Source organism: Lepidothrix coronata, unplaced genomic scaffold (genome assembly GCF_001604755.1).
Source record: "Lepidothrix coronata isolate B3197 unplaced genomic scaffold, Lepidothrix_coronata-1.0 Scaffold158, whole genome shotgun sequence".
Classification (NCBI taxonomy): domain Eukaryota; kingdom Metazoa; phylum Chordata; class Aves; order Passeriformes; family Pipridae; genus Lepidothrix; species Lepidothrix coronata.
In genome coordinates, this window is record NW_016690338.1 from 1,086,815 (window position 1) to 1,108,672 (window position 21,858).

Sequence of the window (21,858 nt, forward strand, 5' to 3'; positions counted from 1 at the left end):
GCACGCTGTGTCTCACCTAAAAAATCCACTGCGCAGGCTCGAAGGGTTAATGACCTTTCCCAAATCTTCGCTCGCGAAGACTGGCCATACATACAACCTAAGTAATGTATTTACTGAGTGCATTCACAGGCATTAATTTCACCACCTCATCGTACCTTCAAGGCAGAAACTGTGGTTCCACGTTAAAGAATTTGCAATGTAAAGGGACAAAATATAGGTGGAGAGGCAGGTTATCCTCTTTATTTCTTTGCTTTACAAAGTAGTCTTAAAATCTAAGCCCCTTCCCTAGGTAAGAGTTTGCTTTCAGGTTCCAAGGTTCAACATCAGAAGATGGGAGCAATCAGCTTATTAACCACAAGTTTTACAAGTCACTTCATGTTTGGTCTGGTATCTACACACAGCAGCTGGGTAGCAGCTCTTAATAAGATACTGTCCAATAAATGTATTTTTTCCAGCCCTTGATTGGCTTCTGTGAGTCACAATTAGGCTCTAAGGAAAAAAAACCACCCAAACTTCAGAAAACACTAAAATGCTGAAACCCAAATAACAAGTCCTGAGCTCAGCAGCTGCCTGAGGGACGTGTATGACAGCAGTGGGCTCCAGCACACTCTTTGGCCCCTGCAGATGCCACTTTTCCTGCACATCACACAGCTCACCTGCACAGTGCTCATCCTCATCCTTCCTCTCTGCCCTTTCCTAGAGGCAGCTGCTTCCAAAGTCTGTCCATATGAAGGCTCAGCACCCCCAAATCTACAGGTGCCAACTTGCAGTCCTGTGACCTGTCACCGCTGACACCTGGCAACTTCTGACTTCTTAGGGAGCACAAAACAGCAATATTCCCCACAGGTCTCATTAAAATTATTTACACTGCAAGTTGGTTTGTCAGTAAATGGATCTTCTGACAGAAAACTGCCTGTTGTCTGGAAATTTGGCTCAGAGCTCCAGCAAAGTTGCGTTCTTCTTACAGATCCACTTTTTCAATGTCTGACAGTTGTCTGCTTGGATCACATTTTTCCTTCTGTAAACAGCACAGTTCTTGTCGGTCTCAATTCTCTTTAGAGCTCTTCTGCTGAGGGAGCAAAAAGAATGCAATGAGTTGTCAGCTTTAGATTCAGTACTAAATTAAAAATTCTGGTTAAAAATACTGGTGGAGTCCTGAGTGAGGGGGTCAGGTGATGCCCTTCTGGTAACCAGCTTGAAGCACAGCAGCCAGGAACAGGTGGGATAGGCAGCCCCAGCAGGGTCTGCTGGCTGCTGAGGGATGGATACTTGGGAGCATGAGGGTAAGAAGGAGGAAAGCTCCCATGCAGCCACAATGCTGAAGGACCCTTCGGCTGCACAGATCCCAGCACCCATGCTATGGGACAGGCATCACGTTCAGGAGGCAGGCAGCACGTGGTCTGTAAAGTGAGAGAGTTTGTTGACAGTGATTTCAGTAGAAGTGTGTAATAATGTCTCTCAGCATTAATATATACATGAACTGTGGCTGGGGTTGGTCTTGGAAGCAGAAAACGTATGTTTCCAAAAGTGTCTGGCAGGAACCGGCTAACCTGGGGCTGGCTGTGGAATAGACTCTGAATACATGCCTGAGGCTGCAGGATTAGATCTGTGCTTTGGGAAATTAGCTCAGATCCAGAGTTGTATTTCCAAGCAGAGATACCATACCTTTGCTATTGCCAAAGACACCCCCACACACACAAATCATCACCTGTTTACTTTTACTCCATGATCTCCAACTGAACTCCATTGTTTCTTCTTGTCTTGAGTCTTCAACACAATCCAGATATATTTTGGATCTTTTTCTTTATTGTCTATAAATTCCTGTGGAAAGAGTAGAAGCATGTTAACTCACAGAAGAGCTTTCCTGCTGTGTCCAGGTCACTGTCCTGTCTCAGGCACAGCTTTTAGTCCCTCACATGGAGAGCAAGAGCAGGCATCCAGCCATTGGAAAGCAACCCATTACAATAGCCCATACACTAGTGATCAGCCACAGTTTTAATTCAGGCTGATGAGCTTCCTGACAGCTGCCAAACAGCAGACAAAAATGTAGTGATGCTCTTCACCCTAATGAGACCAGATTGCAAATCTTGGTCCTTAAGGTAAAAGACCTGTTCCTCGGGGAATCATGAGTTTCTCAGAACCATTTGGTAGTACCTTGCTATTCTTTTCCTAAAGGAAAAGGAGAAGGAGGTTTGGCTGTTGAATTTCTATTTAGTGGCTGAATCAGACCTCTTGTCCCAGAGCCAAGCAATAGAAATGTGTGAAAAGTCCTCAGCATTTCCTTCTCCCAGTCAAAACTACTCTGGCTTCCATGCTTGGCATCTCTTGTGCTTCTCCTCTTCAACTCTACTCTGTTGACAATCCCAAAACAGGTTCCTGTTGAGGGGGAGACAGATGCTTTGCCCTTGATGGGGTTCTTCATGTGTACCTGACATCTGATACCTTTTCCCTTGGAGAAATGTTTGGCTAAGGCAGATGCCTGTTGTGTTTTCAGGGCTGCTGCAAGACTCACCATCTCAATTTCATCTTCAATGACTAGAAGCTGGGATTTCCTGGCCAGACACTTTTTCTGGCTGTCATCCCAGCTTCTAGCCTCCTCAGAGAAGTAGTAACATCTGCCCCTGTGCAGCTGCCACCCGGGAGGACAGAGCTCACATGTAGTTCCTGTGGGTGGAGAGAGGGGACCATTAGCTCCCACTGTGACTCATTCCAGTTGCCTTGTGGCATTTTATGCTCATGTACCAAAAAAGTGGCCAGTCCACACTCCCAAATGTGTATTTCCTGTGTGTGGAGAGAGGTTTGAAGGCTACAGTGACCACTTGTCCCCTCAGCTTCCCACTCCCTTGCTGTGGCACCGTGCACATCTGCACTTCCACTGGCACATACCTGGACTCTCTCCACCTCCCAGTGCACCTGCCCAGTAGAGAGCACTGGGAGGACCTGGAAGGCTGCAAAGACACTTTTTGTCCTCCCACATTCAGCCCTTGTGAGGAGACCCTGTGGGATGTGACAGGATTTGGGGGGGTGTGGATTTGACACATGATGTGACCAGGCACATAAGATAATGTCCAAACTGCTGTCCATGAGGCTGGAGAAGGAACTGTGTTAAGTGGAATGTTGCTGTTCCCAGGTCAACTTCCCATTTCATGCAGAACATTCCCCATGTCTTCTGTCTTGGCTTCCTCTAATGTTTCAAAAGAAGAGCAAAGGATCAGCCCTCAGAAAAAAACATTGGTATTTGCCAAGGAAAAAAGATCAGGAAGGTTTTCCCCTGCCTGATCCTTGCAAATGGATCGAAAAGCTGAATTCCTCCCTCTATTTGTGAACAGTTGGTGTCTGGAAAGTGTTCTCCAGGCCAAGGGGAGGATCTACAATATATGGTATTTCTGACAGCAGCTCTTGGCAGAAAGACTTGTAAAGAAAGTACCAGAAACTTTATACCAAAAGAGGAGCAAAACTATTGTCATTAAAATGTTAGTTTAGATTCTGTCTCTGCAGGAACATGAAGCTCTCTGGGTAGTACCAATGAGTTCCCATAAACTGTAGCATATCAGAGAAATGGGAACAGAGACAACAGAAATGTGCACACAGCATGTCCTGTAGGCTCACCCTGTCCATCTTCACACAGTTCCTCCACGAGCCATTTCAGGAGCACTGCAGGGAAGGTCTTCTCTGAAGAAATGTGATTGTTGCTGCTATTCAGACTATACTGGGACAAACCTTCTGATTTTCCTGCTCTGCCCTTCAAAACTTGAAGAGAGAGAGAGATTATGGTTAACAACCAGGATAAGGAAATGTGGTCTATGTATCCAGTGCTGTACTGAGTGTGAGGATGTGTTTGTGTATGTACATTGGCTGGTACAGACAGTCAGTTGTGAGCAGACTCAGTGAGTGAGAAAAAGATGTTCACGTGATGGTCTGGGTTGGATGAGACCTCAAAGATCATCCAGTTCCAAACCCCTGCCATGGGTAGGGACACCTTCCACTAGCCCAGGTTGCTCCAAGCCCCATCCAACCTGGCCTTGGACACTTCCAGGGATGGGGCAGCCACAGTTTCTCTGGGCAATCTGTGCCAGGGCCTCCCCACCCTCCCAGGGAAGAATTTCTCCCTAATATCCAATCTAAAGCTACTCTCTTTCAGTTTGAAGCCATTTTGCATGTCCTGTCAGTGACCTGCAGGCCCTTGTAAACAGACTCTCATTTTCCATATTTGTGTACAACTGAACACCCTTAATTTAATACTGAGGGAATTTTTCTTCCAGCTTGTGAGGTTTAACCATGCCTGCAAGGAAGAGATGAAGCAGCTGGCAGGATCTACTCACATTGCTTGGCTTGTATGGCTATGATTCCGAGCAGAATGAGCACAAGGACTCCCAGGACCAGCACCACATAGAACCAGGCTGAGCACCTGTGTCGACAGCCTCAAGGGAGGCAGGAGGAAGGGCAGATTAAGGTCTTGGCATTATTAAAATGAACACTTGCATAGGGAAGTTTCTTCTGTGGAAACAGCAGAGAAATCATCTGCCTAAAATCAGCCTGGTGTTTGAGGGATACAGGAATATTTTACTTATTAAAAATTTGTGTCCATTTTGCATACATGAAAGCAAAATCTAAATATTTTGTCAGAACGAGCAAGTGGTTTTCAATCATTCCATTAAGAATTCTCTCTTTCTCCTTTGAGTTACTTTTCTCAAGCATTGCCTCCTCCCACCTACACACCCACACCCTGCAAGACCCTGCAGAGCAGTTAAGGGAAAGTGTCAGGGGTGGTCTGTGGCATCAAGGATGGTCTGTGGTGTCAGGGATGGTGTGAGGTATCAGGGATGGTCTGAGGTATCAGGGATGGTCTGTGGTATGTTCCTCCTCTTTGATCTCAAGTGTTAATGTGCCTGTCCTGTGGCTCAAAGCCAACTTCCCGAGTGCACAGAAAAGGCAAAAACCCCATTCTGACACCATGGCACAGGGAAGTACCTCTAAGCATCTCTCCAGCTGTTTGGCATTCATCATCTCGTGAGAGTGAAATCCTCAGGAAGAGGCAGAATCCGAGGAAATTTGGGGTCGAGGTGTCAGTTCCACCAGACACAGAGTTGCATTGTCATAACCTCTGTTTTCCTGACCTTGCCTGTGTGAGATGAGCAACTGTCCATTTTCTGGCTGCCTCGGATATAAGTTGTAATGTTCCTCTTTCCAAGGGCCTGACCTTGTCTGGCAGGCAAATCCTTCAGTACAGGAAGGGTGGAAATCATCAGTGCACTACCAGCACACAGAGAGCTGGGAATTACCCTGCTTCCAAAGCCAAGTGTATCCCTGTGACTCTTCCTGCAGAGATATTTACAAGAGGATTCCTAAAAAAACATGGAATTTTACTTTCCTTTGCTAAATTTTCAATGTAGGGCACAAAGGCATTTTTAAGAATTAGTTTTGAAATGCCTTTCAAAGTTGTTTTTACAAGGAAAGTGTGTTGCCTGGGAACCCAGCAGAAAATACCCACCGGATGAAATGATAACTCAGTTTTTTAAGGAGAGTGAACATGAAGACTCTTGATACCAGGTTTTACCATTGGGCAATAGGAAAGACTAAATCTATAGTAGGAAAGACTAAACCTATAATTAGTAACCAAACAAAATAACTAAAATACACTACCGGAAGAGGAAGTCTCTGGTCTGCTGTTGCCTTTGGGTTTCGGCTTCATGCGCAGCTCAGCGTACATGATCATGTTTCCTGTGAGGAGCAGAGAAATGCTGACATTTGTGGTTGTGCGGATCATTAAGTGGAGAAACAACAAAGAATTATGTAGAAGACTGAGTCTATATGAAAAGGGGAGTGTGTTTCCACAGCTGCTTGTTCAGCTTTTTCTTTTTTCTAGGAAACAACAGGCAAGGTGATGATTTATCGTTTCTTGCTGCTGTCAGGAAGTAAAATCCTCCTCCATAATCTTTGAACTACTCAGGTCCTGTGTGGCTGGATCAGGAGGCAGACTAACAGACTGGATGGATAAGATCTGGATCCTATCCATAGCGAACATCCCATCTGTTGCTAAGCCATCTCAGAAGGTGACATAGGGGCTTGAGGGGCATCAGAGCCATGACTGCTTTGTGGAGCAAAGAGGTGCCAAAAGGAAAACTGCCACTCAGAGAAATGCTCCTGCAGCAAAGTAATTCTTGAGGCATTCCTCACTTGTGAATGTTTATGCCAGGATATTACATGGTGCATGGAAAAGGAGAGGAACCGACCTGATGGTTGGAGATGTGCTTTTCCAGATGCACATTGACAAAACAAAACCAAAGAAGGCATAAATGTAGCGTGGTGTGGGTTAGATTCACATGGATTCTTTCTGAGTGTATATTCAATTTTGTTTAGCTGGGTATTTTGCAGTTAGTTTTCTTCTTTCCATAAATGGAGAGATTTTATCAATCTGAATCAATAATAAGCTTCTGTGCTACTGCCTTTGTTTGTGATCACTTTTAAAAAGTGCCTCATGTTGTAAAATCTCACAAATAAGGGAAAAACTTAGCAGAGGAAGAAAGTCTCCTTAGGCTAAAATGAGGTATCATCTGATATGAGAATTGCTGAAGTGTAAAGAGGTTTTACAACAAGAAAACCACTGAGGACCTGATTGGCAAATAAGGTTTATTCATACAGGTGAGATATTCTATGCTTTAGGGAACCTGACCTAATACACTTGGCTGTTTCCTTTATTTAAGTTTATTAGTTCAATGAACTAACAGAAAATTTGTAAACTATATTTACTGTTCTCAAAAACAAATGCTCATGAAAGTTTTTCTTCTTAGAATGTAAATAATTTTCAGAAAATAGTCAGGACTTTTAAACTTTTAAATGCACTGTAAATGGAGACACTTCTAAACTAGTAGCAATCTGCTACTATTCTTAATATTTCATCTCTCAAATAAAGATCTATTCCTTTGAAGAATATCTCTAAGTCTGTAAAAGAAAAATTGTCCATGCAAGCTGAATATTTAAAAAAATTATTACTTCTATAACAGTGTGTTTTGGCACATTTGCATGTGATGTCCGTAGACATCAACAAGCAGATTTAAGATATCACATAACCTTAATTTTGCCAGATGCTTCCACACCCTTTACCTAATTCAGCAACAAGGAGCCCTGGTAGTGGGAGGAGATCTCTGTCACTTACTAAAACTGAAATTTCACTTCATTTCTCTGTGCCAATTGTCAGGTGCAGAAAAACATCTCCATTTATTGGAAGTTTCTACTTAGTGGAAGTGCAGGAAGGGATTGCTCCTGGCAGGTTGTCCATTATGGAACATTATGGGCCACCCCATTCAGGGGGAACTGGGAGAGAGAGAGTCCAGCAGAAGGTCGACCTGGTCAAGAGGAGGTTAAGGAGGGGAACAAGAAGCTAAAGGGGACAGCTAATAGCAGGCTACAACTACTTCTAGACTAGTTTGATGACAGAGTCAAACTCTTCTTGGCTTGGTTTCTGCCAAGGAAAGTTCCAGTCTATCAAGTATATCCCAATAGTTTCCCATGAGTGAGCTTTCCTTATCATTAAACTGCAAACTTACACATTCTGTGCAAATGTGGCACCAGTGATTTTTTATATCTTTTCGTTTGTCCTCAAAAAATACATTGAGTAGACTTTGAGATAGGAACAGAATTTGGGAGAACTCCAAGAAACTGCATAATTTCACAAAATGAAATCCCTTTCTCATAGATCAGGAAAAGCTAAAGATCTGTAAAGGGACTTTCACTCTCAAATCCAGATTTTACATATTTAAAACACCTACTCAGCTGCTAGAGAACACTGGCAGAAGTTCAGCTCCCTGCACGTTTACCTTTCCTGTGCACCAGAGCTTGGCAGCAGCTCCACCTTAGCAGAATAAAGCTGTGCCCCCCCCCCGTGTTTTTTAGTATCTACTCCAGTAAATTGACGGTAAAAGTTCCACAAAATGCAGCCAGGAGGAGGTGGGCATTTTCCACTTTCCTAGATATTTGAAGTCCTGCCTAAATTCTGGGAATCTGCCACTCAGAAGGTTCATCTGCCAAATTTTCTGTGGTGATTAAATTAAACCTTCTTCATGGTGAGAGTTTGAACCAGGAAGTGCTTTCCCTCAAGCTGCTTCTTTTTCTGCAAGGTAGTCAGTCTGCCCGAGAGAAAGACTGGGATAAAATCTGGGAAAGGGATGGATGTGGCTATTAGCCATCCTCAGGGAACATTTCAACATGTCCCGGAGCTGGGATATTGCCAAGGCAGAAACTGTGATATTTGCCACAAGGAGCCCCATCACCTTGGAGCCAAGATCCTCACTTGGAGAACCAGCTTCAAATTCCTGCTCCAAACTATTTTAATAGCAACAAACCCCATGTTAGTACACGTTAATCACGAGGACAGAGAAATAATTGTCATCAAGGAAGTATTTCTAGTGTGTTCTATATTGGTATGAGCTCCAACACTGCTTAATACGATTTGGTGCTTTTTCTGTTTGTGTCAAAGTGAGCAGAAATATAATTGCTAATGAAATCTGTAAGTAACAAAAAAATTAACAAAGCAATAAATAAAGGCAGCCCTGTAAGTTCGAGCCTGGTCAAACAAAATGTATTTGAGTATAATCAGATGTAAGAGTGAGGGAAGGTGATACTGGCAGTTATAAACAGTGAAGAAAAGATTATTTCAGGGATTTTTGTCTCTATATAACTTTAAGACAGCATAACCAAGACTTGTAGTAGTACTGGGTGGATCTCTGGTGCCCATGTTTTTAAAGGAGATGGAAACACTGGAGTATGAACAGAAAAGCATCCACAACAATAATTAGCATTTCTTAGAAGTTAAATATTTAAAACCAAAAGGACATTGAGAAATTACTTGATTATTCTGGTCAGTAACTTTATGTGAGAAAATACCGAGAGTTAAAATCTGTTTGACAAGAATCATCTAGATGTTAATGAAAAATTTCAATGGAAATCAAAGCCTGCCCTGATCAAATTCAATCCCTTCCTTTAGACAGCATGATTAAGGGATGTTTTTGGATGTCTTCGAATCAAGATTTGATGTCTGTCTCCCTTTACAAACAAATTATATCATTTTAGATACTGGGCAAAATTCTAGGCAAACCCTCTGTGCTTTGTATTGCACAGGTTACAGCAGTACAAATGATACCCATGGATGCATGAACATACAGTCGAAGGTAGTATTTCCTGTTTTATCTATAATACAGTGAACTCATTTTTATTTTTTGGAGATAGGTCTTGTAAAAATATATAAAAAATAACATTTTCTGTCATTTAAGTGCATGTTTTCAGAGCACCATCATCACCACTCATCTACATTGTAATTAGAACATCTTATAAAAATGCTTATTACACAATGTTGTTTCCTTAAGTGATTAAATACATTAAGTACTAATGAGCCTTGAAAGCATGAAAATATGCTCTTAGTCTGACACCACAAACATTTTCTATTTTCTCATAGTGAGAAGTTGTCATTCATATTTGCTGAAGAATTTTGTCTAAATGCTTTCATGAATGAATTTCATTTTTTTTCCAAGTAATAGAAATGTTACTTCTTAAAAAAAAAATAAAATGTTTAAATCATCTCCTTACCCTGAATATTGACTTAATGTGTTACAAATATATGAAGGGATCACAGATTGATAATTTAGTTCTGGAAGAATCACTACTGGAAAATTAAAGAGAAAGAACAGGAGGGTTTTAGGATTTATTCAGTACTTCCTTCAATGGCAGTGACTGCACTTTCAACTGCTACTAGTTTTCTGATTTACTAATTAATTTAATACTCCTTTTCCACAAATACACCTTAAAATACATTGATCTGATTTTTGGACTAGGTAGTAATTTGGTGGAGCGTTGTCTTGATCATGTTCATTTAAGAAGAAATATTATGCCCATTATTCAAAAATGAACACTTTTTCTTCCTCATTCTGCTTCTTAAAACAAGGGACCAAATCTGAGCCGTTGCTTCTTAGTGGTTCTGACTTAGTAGCTTTGCTGACTTATACCTCATGAGGATTTCTTCCACTATTTCCAACTTTTCCCACTTCCCATGCCTTCTGCATGCAGCATGTTATAACCTTCTTCTAGTTTTATCCAGTGACAGTATTAAATATGAAAGAGAGAGAGACAGAGAGAGAACATGAGAGCAAACAGTGTCCACCCAGGAGAGGATGAGGTGTTTTACCTGGAACTGGTGTCTGAGAAGGAACGTGTGGTTTTTCCCTAGGCAGCATTGCCACATCCGCATATGTGACATCCCCTGCCATTGATGAGCAAGTCCCTCTGAGCTATGGAAAGAGCAGGTTTAATACAGTGGGTTGCATCCTGTATCAGCTTTGCCTGCCTCCAGAAGTCACATACACTGTGCTATGGCTCTGAGAATGGCTGAGAAACATCAAAAAGGAAGGAAGTTACTCCTTTCAATACAGCTTCAAAGCCTATTTGCAGACATTCTGTCTCTTCTTGTGTGATCTCTTGCCCTTCAGAATACAGGAGAAAACGAAGACTACAAAACATTCTTTCTAATAATATATATTAAAAAAAAAAATCTTGTTGGTCAAAGCAGTGTGAAGTTTCTAAGGAATAATCAAAAATGGGCTTTCACAAATGCTGGTTCTCATGAGAAGTGCTAATGCAATGCAATCAATGTTGTGCTGTATTATCCTCATGTCCATGATCTTATACAGCCTATTCACCTAAAAGAAAGATAAATAAGATATATATCAGTATAAGATGTTTTGGGGTTGATGTAACTGCAACCACATAGCTATAAAAATGTAACTCAAATTCTAACCTGCTCCACGCACAGAGCACTTTAATGGTTTAATGACTGGATTTAGATGGTATTGATGAGGTGTTAAAATTAACTCAAAATAAAATAACTGGTTACAGTGTTAAGTGCAGTAACAAAGAGGAAAAAAAAAGAACCTTTGATAGTCATGGAACAGATTACTCAGAAGTGCTGCTCAAGTACAATTTATATGCAAGGTATCTAAATCATTATTTATCACCACTGATAAACCGATACTGTGAACTGGATACCGACAAGGTTTGATTCATGGACACCTACCTAGCAGGCATATCACTAATCCTAATGTGAAACAAAACGTGTCCTCTGATTCAAACGGTTTCTTTCCCTGAACTTATCATCCTTTACAGCAGGATATTTAGGCCTGAAATGGAAAAAAAATCCAAAAAACCAAAAAAGCCAAAGCAAAAAATAACCCCGAACCAAAACCCACTTTCCTTATTTGGAGTTTTTTAAACTTGGGTCCATAAAGGAGAGCTAGAAGGCTTGCTTGAACACTTGGGCTCTCTTTCCATCACGTCACATACACTTAAGCAGTCTTTTCTCACATAAGCCCCTCCTAAATTAGTCAAAACCATTAAGATGTGACAATGTATAGTCAGGGTACACACAGGTCTTCATGAATGAGTGGAAAAAAACAGCGTTTCTATTTTAAGGGAACATGTCTTCCCGTCTCCTCTGAAAAACACATTTTCAGACAGAAGAGCAAACTCACGAAGCGTGCAATGCAGACCAGGCAGCTGCATCCTCTCTGACTGAGCAGATTCTCACTTGCCTGAAGAAAATTAGGAATGCACAGAGTTAGTTTCCAGAGCAAACTTCCAAATAACCATAAGCAGTTCTCATTTGGGATTTGAAGTCTACATGCTGTGCTTACTGCTAGGGCAGATAATGAAAAGGAGGGTGAATTTTAATTTTTAGAAGGAATAGATGAGCCTTTGCAAGACATTTTTCTTAAATTCTTTCTTTCCTATTGGAAAGCTATCTTTTTTTTTCTCTCACTGCCACAGTATTTTCATTTGCTAACTATCTTCTTTAGTGTTAATAGTTTTAGCTCTGTTAGTACTTTAATTATTTTCTATTGTTTTCATTTTGAATTTTAGCTTTATTTATGAATACTCAGATGTGGGTCACCAAGCCAGTAGCACTTCCAGAAGAAAAAAACCCAGGCTGTTGTAGGAAAAGGCCATTTAGATCCAAAAGGTCTTTGTTAGCAAAATGGCCCAGTGCTCATAAAGGTGATGGAAATGTCTAGTCCAATCCCTGCTCAAAGCAGGACTGATTCCACAGTTAAATCCGGTCACTCAGGGCTTTATCCAGGCAGGTTTTAGAAATCTCCATGGGTAGAGATCCCACGGGCACCTGTTGCACCATTGTCATGAAGGAAGAATTCTTCTGCTTTGTTCAGACAGTGTCACAGATGCACTTTTATCATATATCCAGAACCTGAGCAGACCTTTCCCCTGTGACCGTGCACTGCTGTCTGCTGGTAGATTTTGCAGAATAAATACTTCAGAAGCAGGGACTGGCTCAGCCCAGTCATACCCCCATTGGGATCTTTTCACACTCAGGTATCATAGTCATTTTGGTTTGTTACTCCTGGGGGAAAAAAGTGGCCCAGATATAAAAATCATGGAGTCATTTAGGTTGGAAAAGAACTCCAAGATCATCAAGTCCAGCTTTTACTCATCACCACCTTGTCACCCAGACCAGAGGACTGAGTGCCACATCCAGTCATTCCTTGAACACCTCCAGGGATGGTGCCTCCACTGTCTTTCTGGGAAGCCTGTTCCAATGCTTAACCTCCCATGAAGCACCTTGAGGCCATTTCCTCTTGTCCTGTCACTTGTTCCCTGGGGAGTTGGAGACAGTGAGGTGGTCTCTGCTGAGCCTCCTTTTCTTCCAGGGTAAACACCCCCAGCTCCCTCAGCCACTTATTCACAAACGGTAGTCTGGGTTGAGCTTAATTTATTGCATGATCCACCCTTGTGTCTTTTAGGTTCTCCAGGTAGAGTCTCGCTTCACTCTGTTCTCTCCTCCCAACCACCTGATGAACATGCAAAGCTTATAGCACACTAATGTTGGTGAGGCCTCTAAAACATCAGGGCTTGCTGTGTATCAGCCAGCCACGTGTCTGGGAAGCAGGGAATGATTTTTTAGCCTTGAGTTTTCAGACCGGAGATATCTGCAAGGAACAATAGTGGGATCATTGTGTAGGATTCCTCTGCCACTGCTCACTGAGAGCTCATCAGCCTGGAGCTTCAGGGGCTCTGTTGAGGCAAAAGAGGTGCCAGCTCATGTCATTCCCCACCTTGACACATGCTCCTGCGTGAACAGTGACTCTCCACTTGTAACTGTCATGCCTGAGTAATGTCACTTGGTGATGTTCTGGTGTCAGTGGTTGCCAGTTCCAGTTTATGCACAGAGTAACTGTGATAACAGCTGCAGATGACACCTCTTCTGTGGGTGTGACAGCATGTCCTTCACTGCGTGTAAAGGCACAAGCAGACAGAGAACAGCAACGTGGGCTGCAGAGCAGAATTCAGCAGAGCAGAACTCAGCACGTGCTGCCACAGAACAGGCAGCTCAGCCCAGGACTCCAGCTGCCTTGTGGTGCACATTCTGAAGAACCTGAACTGCTGGTCTGACAACAAAATGGACCTTTGTACTTCCCAAAAGCTGAGCTGCAACATAGAGACTTCCAGGCTAAACTGAGTGAGTCCCGTGAGTAAATCTGCAGTTTGGGTTTCAATTCTAACCCTCTACTGTGTCACAGCAGAGCCTGTACATACAATGATATGCAAGATTAGCACCCAGAAGGCATGATCAGAGTTAGGGCTGAAACCACAGACACTATTGCCATAAATGAAAGTCTGTGCATTGTTATCCCACACCGCAGAAAAATAAAAAAGGCATTTAAATAGAGAAAGTCCACAAATTCACCAAGATAAAGGAAAAAAGAGAGAGCTTAGTGAAGCAGCAGTGCCTGCAGAGTGCAAACTGAACAGCAGCAGCTATTCAGCTGCAGCTTCACGTTCATTAGGTGGGACATGGATTAGGTGGGAAGCAGACAAGGTTGGAAGCCTGTGAAGATGGGTTTCTTCCCAGTGCAGGGTTTGGGATTTTTTTTGAGCATGTCAACTCTTTTTGGAACTTCAGAGTGATTCTCAAAGATGCTGCTGTGCAAATTATTCACTCTGAGTGCCATGTGTTCCCCTAGATGCATTTTTCACTGCTAACCAGTGGTGGGGTGAATATGTGGACAGGATGATGTGTGCAGTCTCCTGAGCAGTTTGGTGATGCTGTGTCAGGAAAGAGCTGGTGAACACCCCTTCCAGTGCCACACTGCCGCATTGCCTTCTCTCCTCTCCTGCACTCTCACATGCTGTGTTAATTTTCCTTCAAAGGATTGAAGTAGTGCTGGGACCAACTCCATAGGTAGCACGTTCTTGGCAATATTATAAGTTATATTTTGGTCTTCTACAAGCCTGTGTCTGTGACTTGGAGAATGATGGGGGGAAAATGGTGTATCCTTCTGCAGACAATAGAATGGTCTGGGTTGGAAGGGACCTTAAAGGTCACCTAGTTCCAAACCCCTGCCATGGGCAGGGACACCTCCCACTATCCCAGGTTGCTCAGAGCCCCATCCAGCCTGGCCTTGAACACTTCCAGGGAGTTCACAACTTCTCTAGGCAAACTGTGCCAGGGCCTCACCACCCTCACAGGGGAGAATTTCTTCTGAATATCCAATCTAAACCTGCTCTCTGTCAGTTTGAAGCCATTCCCCCTTGTCCTGTCACTACATAGTCTTGTTAATAGTCTCTCCTCATCTTCCTTGTAGCCCCTTTAGGTACTGGAGGGCTGCTATAAGGTGTCCCCAAAGGTTTCTCTTCTCCGTACATCTACACAACAGCATCTATTGCTTTGGACAACAGAGGGTGTCTCTGCAAGCTGAAACACAGCAGAGGTGCTGTAGGTCACCTAGGTGTGATTTCTGCAAACAAACCAAAGCAAAACAAACCAACCTAATAAATACCAAAAACAAACAAAAAACCCACAGACACTCAGTTTTCACACACACACACAAAACTAACAGAAAAAAACCCAAACCAAACACCAAACAAAAACCTCAGTGTAAATTAAGATGGCTAATGAGCTGAGACCACTGTCAAACTTGCTGTCAGCTACTGCCTCGCGTTTATATGCCTCTGTCTCCCAGTCCCCTTTTTATACTGGGACTCTCAGCACTAGTATTCCAAGCCTGGTGTTACTATTAGTAGTGCATTTTACCCAATTCCCATCTTATTTCTCACTGGCAACTTTAGTAGCACCAACAAAAATTTTGGCAGATTTGTGGTTTTTTATGATAATTCAAATATAAGATTTGTTATTACAGAACAAGCCCTAAAGCAAACCATAAATGCTTAAGTGCTCACCTGCATTGGAGTTTCTCTTGCTTGCCTTGAAACTAAGTTCTGTGTCACCCTCTTCATTCTCCATCTCAGTATTACAGTCTTTTCTTTCACTTGCACTAAATCCCCTTTACATTCTCAAAATTTTTTTTGCAAGTTTGGAATAGAAGTGAAAGTGTTTGCAGGAAGCCCACCCAAGGAAAAGAAAAAGAGTCTTTTAGGATAACAAGAGTAACAAGCCTCTCATCCACCTCCAAATTAACCAAACAATTAATGCATACGTGTAGCACACGCCCAATAATGATACAGCCAACTAACATGCACACTAAATCCTACACAGCAGTGAAACATTGATCTTTGAGCAGTCCTTCTTGTTACAGTATTTTCAAGGATCTACGGTTTTGACATCATTCTATAGCAAGGATTGCATTATTTTTATTCCTGCAGCAACACTGTCCTGGAATAGTGAGTACCCTACAAATATATGACAAGATGGTGATTTTACAACGTTGAAGTTTATTAGTGCATTCTACAAAAAAGATATGCCAAAGAGATGGATCCAGAAGGAAAATGGAGGAGCATGGAGCACATAAGAAGGCTAAATCAAAACCTCCTGAGTTATTGCTGAGGGTTTAGTGCCACACAAGCAGAGAGCAGCTTTGGAGAAGTACCAGACGAAATTCAAGGATTAAGTTATTTACAGGCAGCATGTTCCAGCTGTGGCAGAGACTGGAAAAAAAGAACACAGAGCTGTTTATTACACAAGTTTGTAAATTAAGTTAAGCTCAAGGCTGTTTGCAGGTTGGCAGCAGAAACTGACACCAACATTGAGGGCAGAAGGTAAGAGACAATCATGAGCCTTGAAAATGTACATCACTGTATAAACAGAAGGATGAAGCAATTTGGTCCCAAAGGCCAACATAGTGGAGCAATCCAGGAAAATGTAGGCATGCTTACATTTAAACATAATGTTTCCATGGAATTTTCTGAGCATGTGTATTTTCTGAGTACCTACAGTTGGTGCGCATAGTGTTTTAAAGATCACAAACCTAGTTCCTCTTGTTTTTGCACATTCAGAGAACTGGCTTTGTCTTTCATCCTGCTTCTTGTTACTCAGACTTCATGCTTCAGATTATTTTATTTCACTTCACCAGAAAGAAAACTTCAAAGTCACTTACATGCAAATATAAAATGCTATAGCACTTCCTTTTCTTTTGTGAAGGCCAGTATATGTTTTAACTGAAAAAAAAAAGGGCCATTCTGGGAAATGTAAACGAGCATCCTTTCTTGGCAACATGGCGTTGTCAATTCAAGACAAAAACCTGTGGTTTTTTTTCTTTATTTTGGAAGGATATTCATATTCCTTTTACTGAGATGATAGATCCAGAGGATGATGGCAGAGCTAAACAACCAGGCACAACAGGCTGTGACCAGCAAGAAGACAGCCTACAAAAAGGCAGGTGTTGAAATTAAGCAAAAGGAGAGGACTGTAATGTCTCTTAAATTGAATGTGAAAACATAATAATAATAAAAAAAAGAGACTGAGTAGCAGCTTGCAAGAAACATTTTAAAAAAACCCTCCCCTTCTTTAGGAGTAGGGAACCTGCCAGAAGGTCTGTAAGGTGATAGATAATCAGTTTATGAATAAGGCCACATGGTAGTAGGGGGGAAAAAACAGTGGGTTTTTCTAAATGTTTGCTGTGGAGGAACCTGGGGAGGTTCCCATACTGGAATCTTCCTGGGCGGAATATGAGAGTCTGTGTCTCAATGAATGTCAGTGAAAGAGGTTATGAAACAATCCATGTAAATTAGTAGACCCAAATGGCTAAGGTCAGATGGGCTCGCAATTATTTTTGAGTGGTCTTGGCAGTCTGGAGAGGTCCCAGCTGACTGGAAGCTGCCAAACATCCCAATTTTCAAGGAAGGCAAGAAGGTCAACCCTGGAAACTACAGCCTGTCAGTCTCACTTCAGTGCCTGGTAAAGTTATGGAGAGGATTACTCTGGGAAGTGTTGAAAAGCACTTGAAAAATAATGAAGTCATTGGTCACAGCCAGCACTGCTTCATGAGGGGAAAGTCCTGCTGATCAAACCTGATTTCCTTTTAGGACAAGGTGACCCACCTGGCTGATCAAGGGAAGCCACTTAATTTGATCTTTTTGGATTTCAGGAAAGCTTTGGATACTGTCTCTCACAGGATCCTTCTGGGCAAAATGTCCAGGCCACAGCTGGATAAACACATCATGTGTTTATCAGAAATATGGCTAGTAAAGCCGGTTGGGAACTACTTTTTTTAGAGAGAGAACTTTTCGTAGACACTTCCAAAATTGCCCTTTTCACCTTCAAATTCAATTAGCTTTGGCCATTAGCTGAAGTCTCAAGAAGTGTGATGTCTTTCCATTTTATCCCCACTACCACAAACACAAGTGAGCTCCCTAGAATTTGTGTTACTGGGTTTATCATGTAGAATAAAGCTTCACATAGGAATTCCCAAATTCCCTGCTGAGAGTTACAATCTTTTCCCATTATAAATCTCATTGTTCATTGGCTTATAATGTTTGCACCTATTCTTTGAAATTCAGCAATTATATTAAGCTATGAAGCCAGACTCCAATTTCTAGATGCTGTAATATTCTGTTAGGTCACTGATGCCTCCCATAAAAAGTCATTTGAAAATCCTCAACCACAAGAACTCAGAGTTTTGGTCAGACAACTGGTGAAGATCTTTTGCAATGTTTAGGCTTTATCTCTGCGAAATCTCTTTACATGCCGAAAAGCAACTACGGTTTTAGCAGATCTGAGGGGTTTGTTATCACAAACACAGGTATGTGTTGGTAAAACGAACTTGTTTAACTGTGAAATGTAACAACATCTACTTTTGTAGACGTTTTAACAGTGTTGTGAACATCTTTACAGCGCAGCATGTAATAAAACCACACTTCTCAAAATTCCGCTTCAAAACATGTTTCATGTAAATGAAGATCAAAACTCCTGTAAATGGCATTGACACCATGCAAAGAAGCAGGAAGCTACCTAGAGATTTTATGATACAGATCAAAGGACACTAAAGGTGCTTTAATAGAATGTAGATGCTCTCATATAGTCAGAACAAAAATAAGAGGGAAAAAATTCTGCAAATCTTTAAAATTACCAGTTCCTGTGGCAGCTCTTATCAGGTAGCAGATATTCACAAGCTCAAAACCATCCTTGTCTTCAGCACTATGGTCACAAGGCACTTTTTCCACTTTGGATTTCTTCTGCAACTTTCATTTTAATTTTACCTTGTTCAAAGCAGCCTGGAATAAAGTGTTATGTTACAGAATCATAGAATGATTTGGGTTGGAAGGGACCTAAAAGATTACAGCATTCCAAGCCCCTGCCAGGGACACCTTCCACTAGATCAGGTTGCTCAGAGCCCCATCCAACCTGGCCTTCAACACTTCCAGGGATGGGGCTTCTCTGGGCAACCTGTGCCAGGGCCTCACCAGTGTCACAGGGAAGAATTTCTCCCTAATATCATAAATCTATTCTCTATCAGTTTGAAGCCATTCTCCCTTGTCCTGTCACCACATGCCCTTGTGAAAAGTCCCTCTCCATCTTTCTTGTGGGCTCCCATCAGGTACTTGGAAGGCTGCTATGAGGTCTCCACACAACATTCTCTTCTCCAGACTGAACAGCCCCAATTGTCTCAGCCTGTCTTTGTAGGAGAGGTGCTCCAGTCCTTGAAGCATCTTTATGACCTCCTCTGGACCCACTCCAATAGCTCCATGGCCTGTGGAGGCTCCAGAGCTGTACACAGGCTCATTTCCTAAGCATCTCCTTATAAAGCTTTCTTCCTGGGAAATAAGTCCACATTTAGTAGCCATCTCCTATCTGTGTACAATTTTAAGAAAAAGAATGCAAATCATGCCTAGGGAAGCTTTTAGATGACCTGATTTGAGCACCAGCAAATGCCACTGTGGTTTCAGCAACCTTTAAGCCTCTGAGTAATATGAATATGGTTGCTGCAGGAAGTGGAGGTAAAGTCTACAGATGGGCACCTTCTGTTCTCTCCTTGCCAGACCTGAGAGGAGCTCTGCTCATCACCTCCATGGCCTTCCAGCTGTACCAGGGCTGGCTGGCAGATTCATTGGGACAGAGGTGAAGCCTCGAGAGATGGGATTAACAATGTCTATGGTGCTGATAAATCACCCCCCTCTTCTCCTTTCTCAGACTTCCCATTTGCAGCCCTTACCATGTCACAGTCCGTGCAAGTTCTTTAACATGCAATTTATTTGCAGTTGGTGCTCTCTTTGTTACAGAAGGAATCCCTACAAATGGGATGAGAAGGTTTAATTTGAATGATTGTGGGCTTTGAGATTGATAACTCTCAAAAGTGTCCTCTATTTTTTAGGTTTACCATGCATGGCTGGAAAATAGCTGAAATGGGATATCTGCAAGAAGGAAGGGACCTGTTTAAAGAGTTTTTATGCAATTAACAAACGAACTTGAGAAAAATGACAATTCTGATGAACTTCAAGGTATCACTCACGACTAAACACTTAGACCGTCCCATCTCTGTTCAGAAATGTCTGAATCAGTGATTACAATGCTCGTTTATTTGACACAGGCCTGTGTGAGTGTGTCACTGTTGCTGTATCAGTCACTCACGGATAATCCCCCCCTTTGTAGCTTTCTGTGTACAAGTGTTACATGTCCTCCAGTAACACCTGGTCCTGAACAGCAATTTCAGAACAAGCTGAAGGAGGGTAACTGTGTGAAAATATCACTGACTGGCAAAACAGCTGCTTGCGCTGCCTGAAAGCTGCTGATCTCAAGGGAAACCTTTCTCGTAACAATGAAAGTGATCCCTGAAAACTGCCAACATGGGGAAGGACTTTGGCAACAGAAAATAGCTTAGTTCAGCCTAGAAAAACACAATCCAAAATCTGTAGTTGTATTTAAGTGCAGTTTATTCAAGACAGTTCTTGATCGTCTTTTTGTCTCAGAATCTCAGAGGAAACATCCAAGGTAAACATCCAAGAGCCCCAAACTGCCTTACACCTCCTCCCTCTCAAATTGCCTCTCCCCAGGAACTCACTAAGGGAGCTTTCCACACTGTAAGTTTTTGAGACTCATTGCATTCCTCTTCGTATTCTGTTTGTATCAAAATAAATTATTTACATGAGTCATAAACGACCTGCACAGCTTTTGAAATGCAGAGTCCTGATTTCATTTGCACCAGTGGAAAGCAGAGACAACTTAGTACAGTTGTTTATGGGAGCTCTTGGGTGTGAAGCTGGGACCTGATCCAGGACTAGTGTCCCTACAGAGCGTTCTTTCCCAGAAGATTCACTTCTGGTGTTTTCCGTCATTAATGGCATACCATCCTTATATGAGTGCTTTCTTCTAAGCTAATGGAGCCAGCCAGGCTTTAATTGATTGCAACAGAAAGACAATCCCTGGAAAAAATAGAGGACTTTATTCACTGTAGAATTACAATTTTTATATCTTTTCATTCCTTAATATCCAAATACCACTAGTTCAAAATTATACAATAAAAAATAAGTTATCCAAGCTCACAAGGGGCAGATCATAATTCCATAGTTTGCCTTTATCCAAATGAAGGCATCATGGAATAAATATAAGAAAAAGAATAAGAACAAACTGTTACAATGTTTTCTGCAAGAATACACAGCTTTCAGTTTATCTATCCAAAATTTCATTAACATATATTCTTAGGAAATAGGTCTGAAGTACCACTGCTTCTTGTGGGATTTCACGACGACTCTTAGTTTTTTAATGCATCATAAAATCTGAAAAATGAAGGCTTTTTTAACATTGTGCATAAAATACTGCATTACTTTTTAGTAAAAGGCAGACAATTATTAATTTCAACCCAGCACCACATGGTTGCTATTAATGCCATTTATGACATACACTGTAGATGGATTTGCTCAGACTTAGGAAGACCTTCAAATATTTGAAATAAGGTTGTCACAGGAAATCTTGCCTAAAGCTTTCTCCTGGTAACTACAGAAAAAACCAGTATTGTGTAGGAGGCGTGTCCAAGGCATGGGGGACGTGCAGGGGCAGAGAAGCTCAAAGGAGTATGCGTCTAAATGGATAACCCTATTGGTTAGGAGGTCACGTGGTTTTTGAGGATAAAAGGAAGCGCCGAATTTAAAATAAATCTCTTTGTTCTCCACCTCACAAAGAGCGTGCATTCTTCTTTATTATATAAAGGTATAACGACACGTGGTTCCTACACGTGGCGCATCGGACAGGGACATGAAACCTATATTAGGATAGATTAAAATATCCTGGATCAGGCAAAAGATCGGTAAGCCCCGAGTATCGTCTTAATTATCTGAAGGCGGGGGCTTTTCACTGAAAAACACCGAGACGTCTGTAAATCCGTTGTCTCAGTAGCGCATGAGAAACGGGAATTAAAATACTGAGCTCAAAAAATGTTAGGGATAGTGCACAGGAACAAGAAGAAAGAAGACAAGAAGCCGAGAGATTGGAACAGCGGACAGCCAGAGATAGCGGAGCAGGGTCTAGTATCCACCGAGTCAGGCTGAGAGGCAGCGCCGACATCCAGCACGCGGCCAGGGCTAATCCCTGAGCGGCACCGTGTCCGCAGCTCAGAAACCCGGGCGGTGGAG

General features: G+C 42.1%; 1 protein-coding gene across 1 annotated transcript; it reads right to left on the bottom strand.

The window, feature by feature from the left end:
- Positions 1 to 933: 933 nt before the first annotated feature.
- Positions 934 to 10,259, bottom strand: LOC108504288 (killer cell lectin-like receptor subfamily F member 1). Its single transcript, XM_017829053.1, has 7 exons — positions 10,178 to 10,259; positions 5,644 to 5,721; positions 4,323 to 4,421; positions 3,610 to 3,750; positions 2,513 to 2,664; positions 1,709 to 1,821; positions 934 to 1,069 (listed from the first exon to the last, which is right to left on the bottom strand). Exons 1-7 carry the CDS (start codon positions 10,257 to 10,259, stop codon positions 934 to 936), a joined length of 801 nt encoding a protein of 266 aa, XP_017684542.1.
- Positions 10,260 to 21,858: the final 11,599 nt, after the last annotated feature.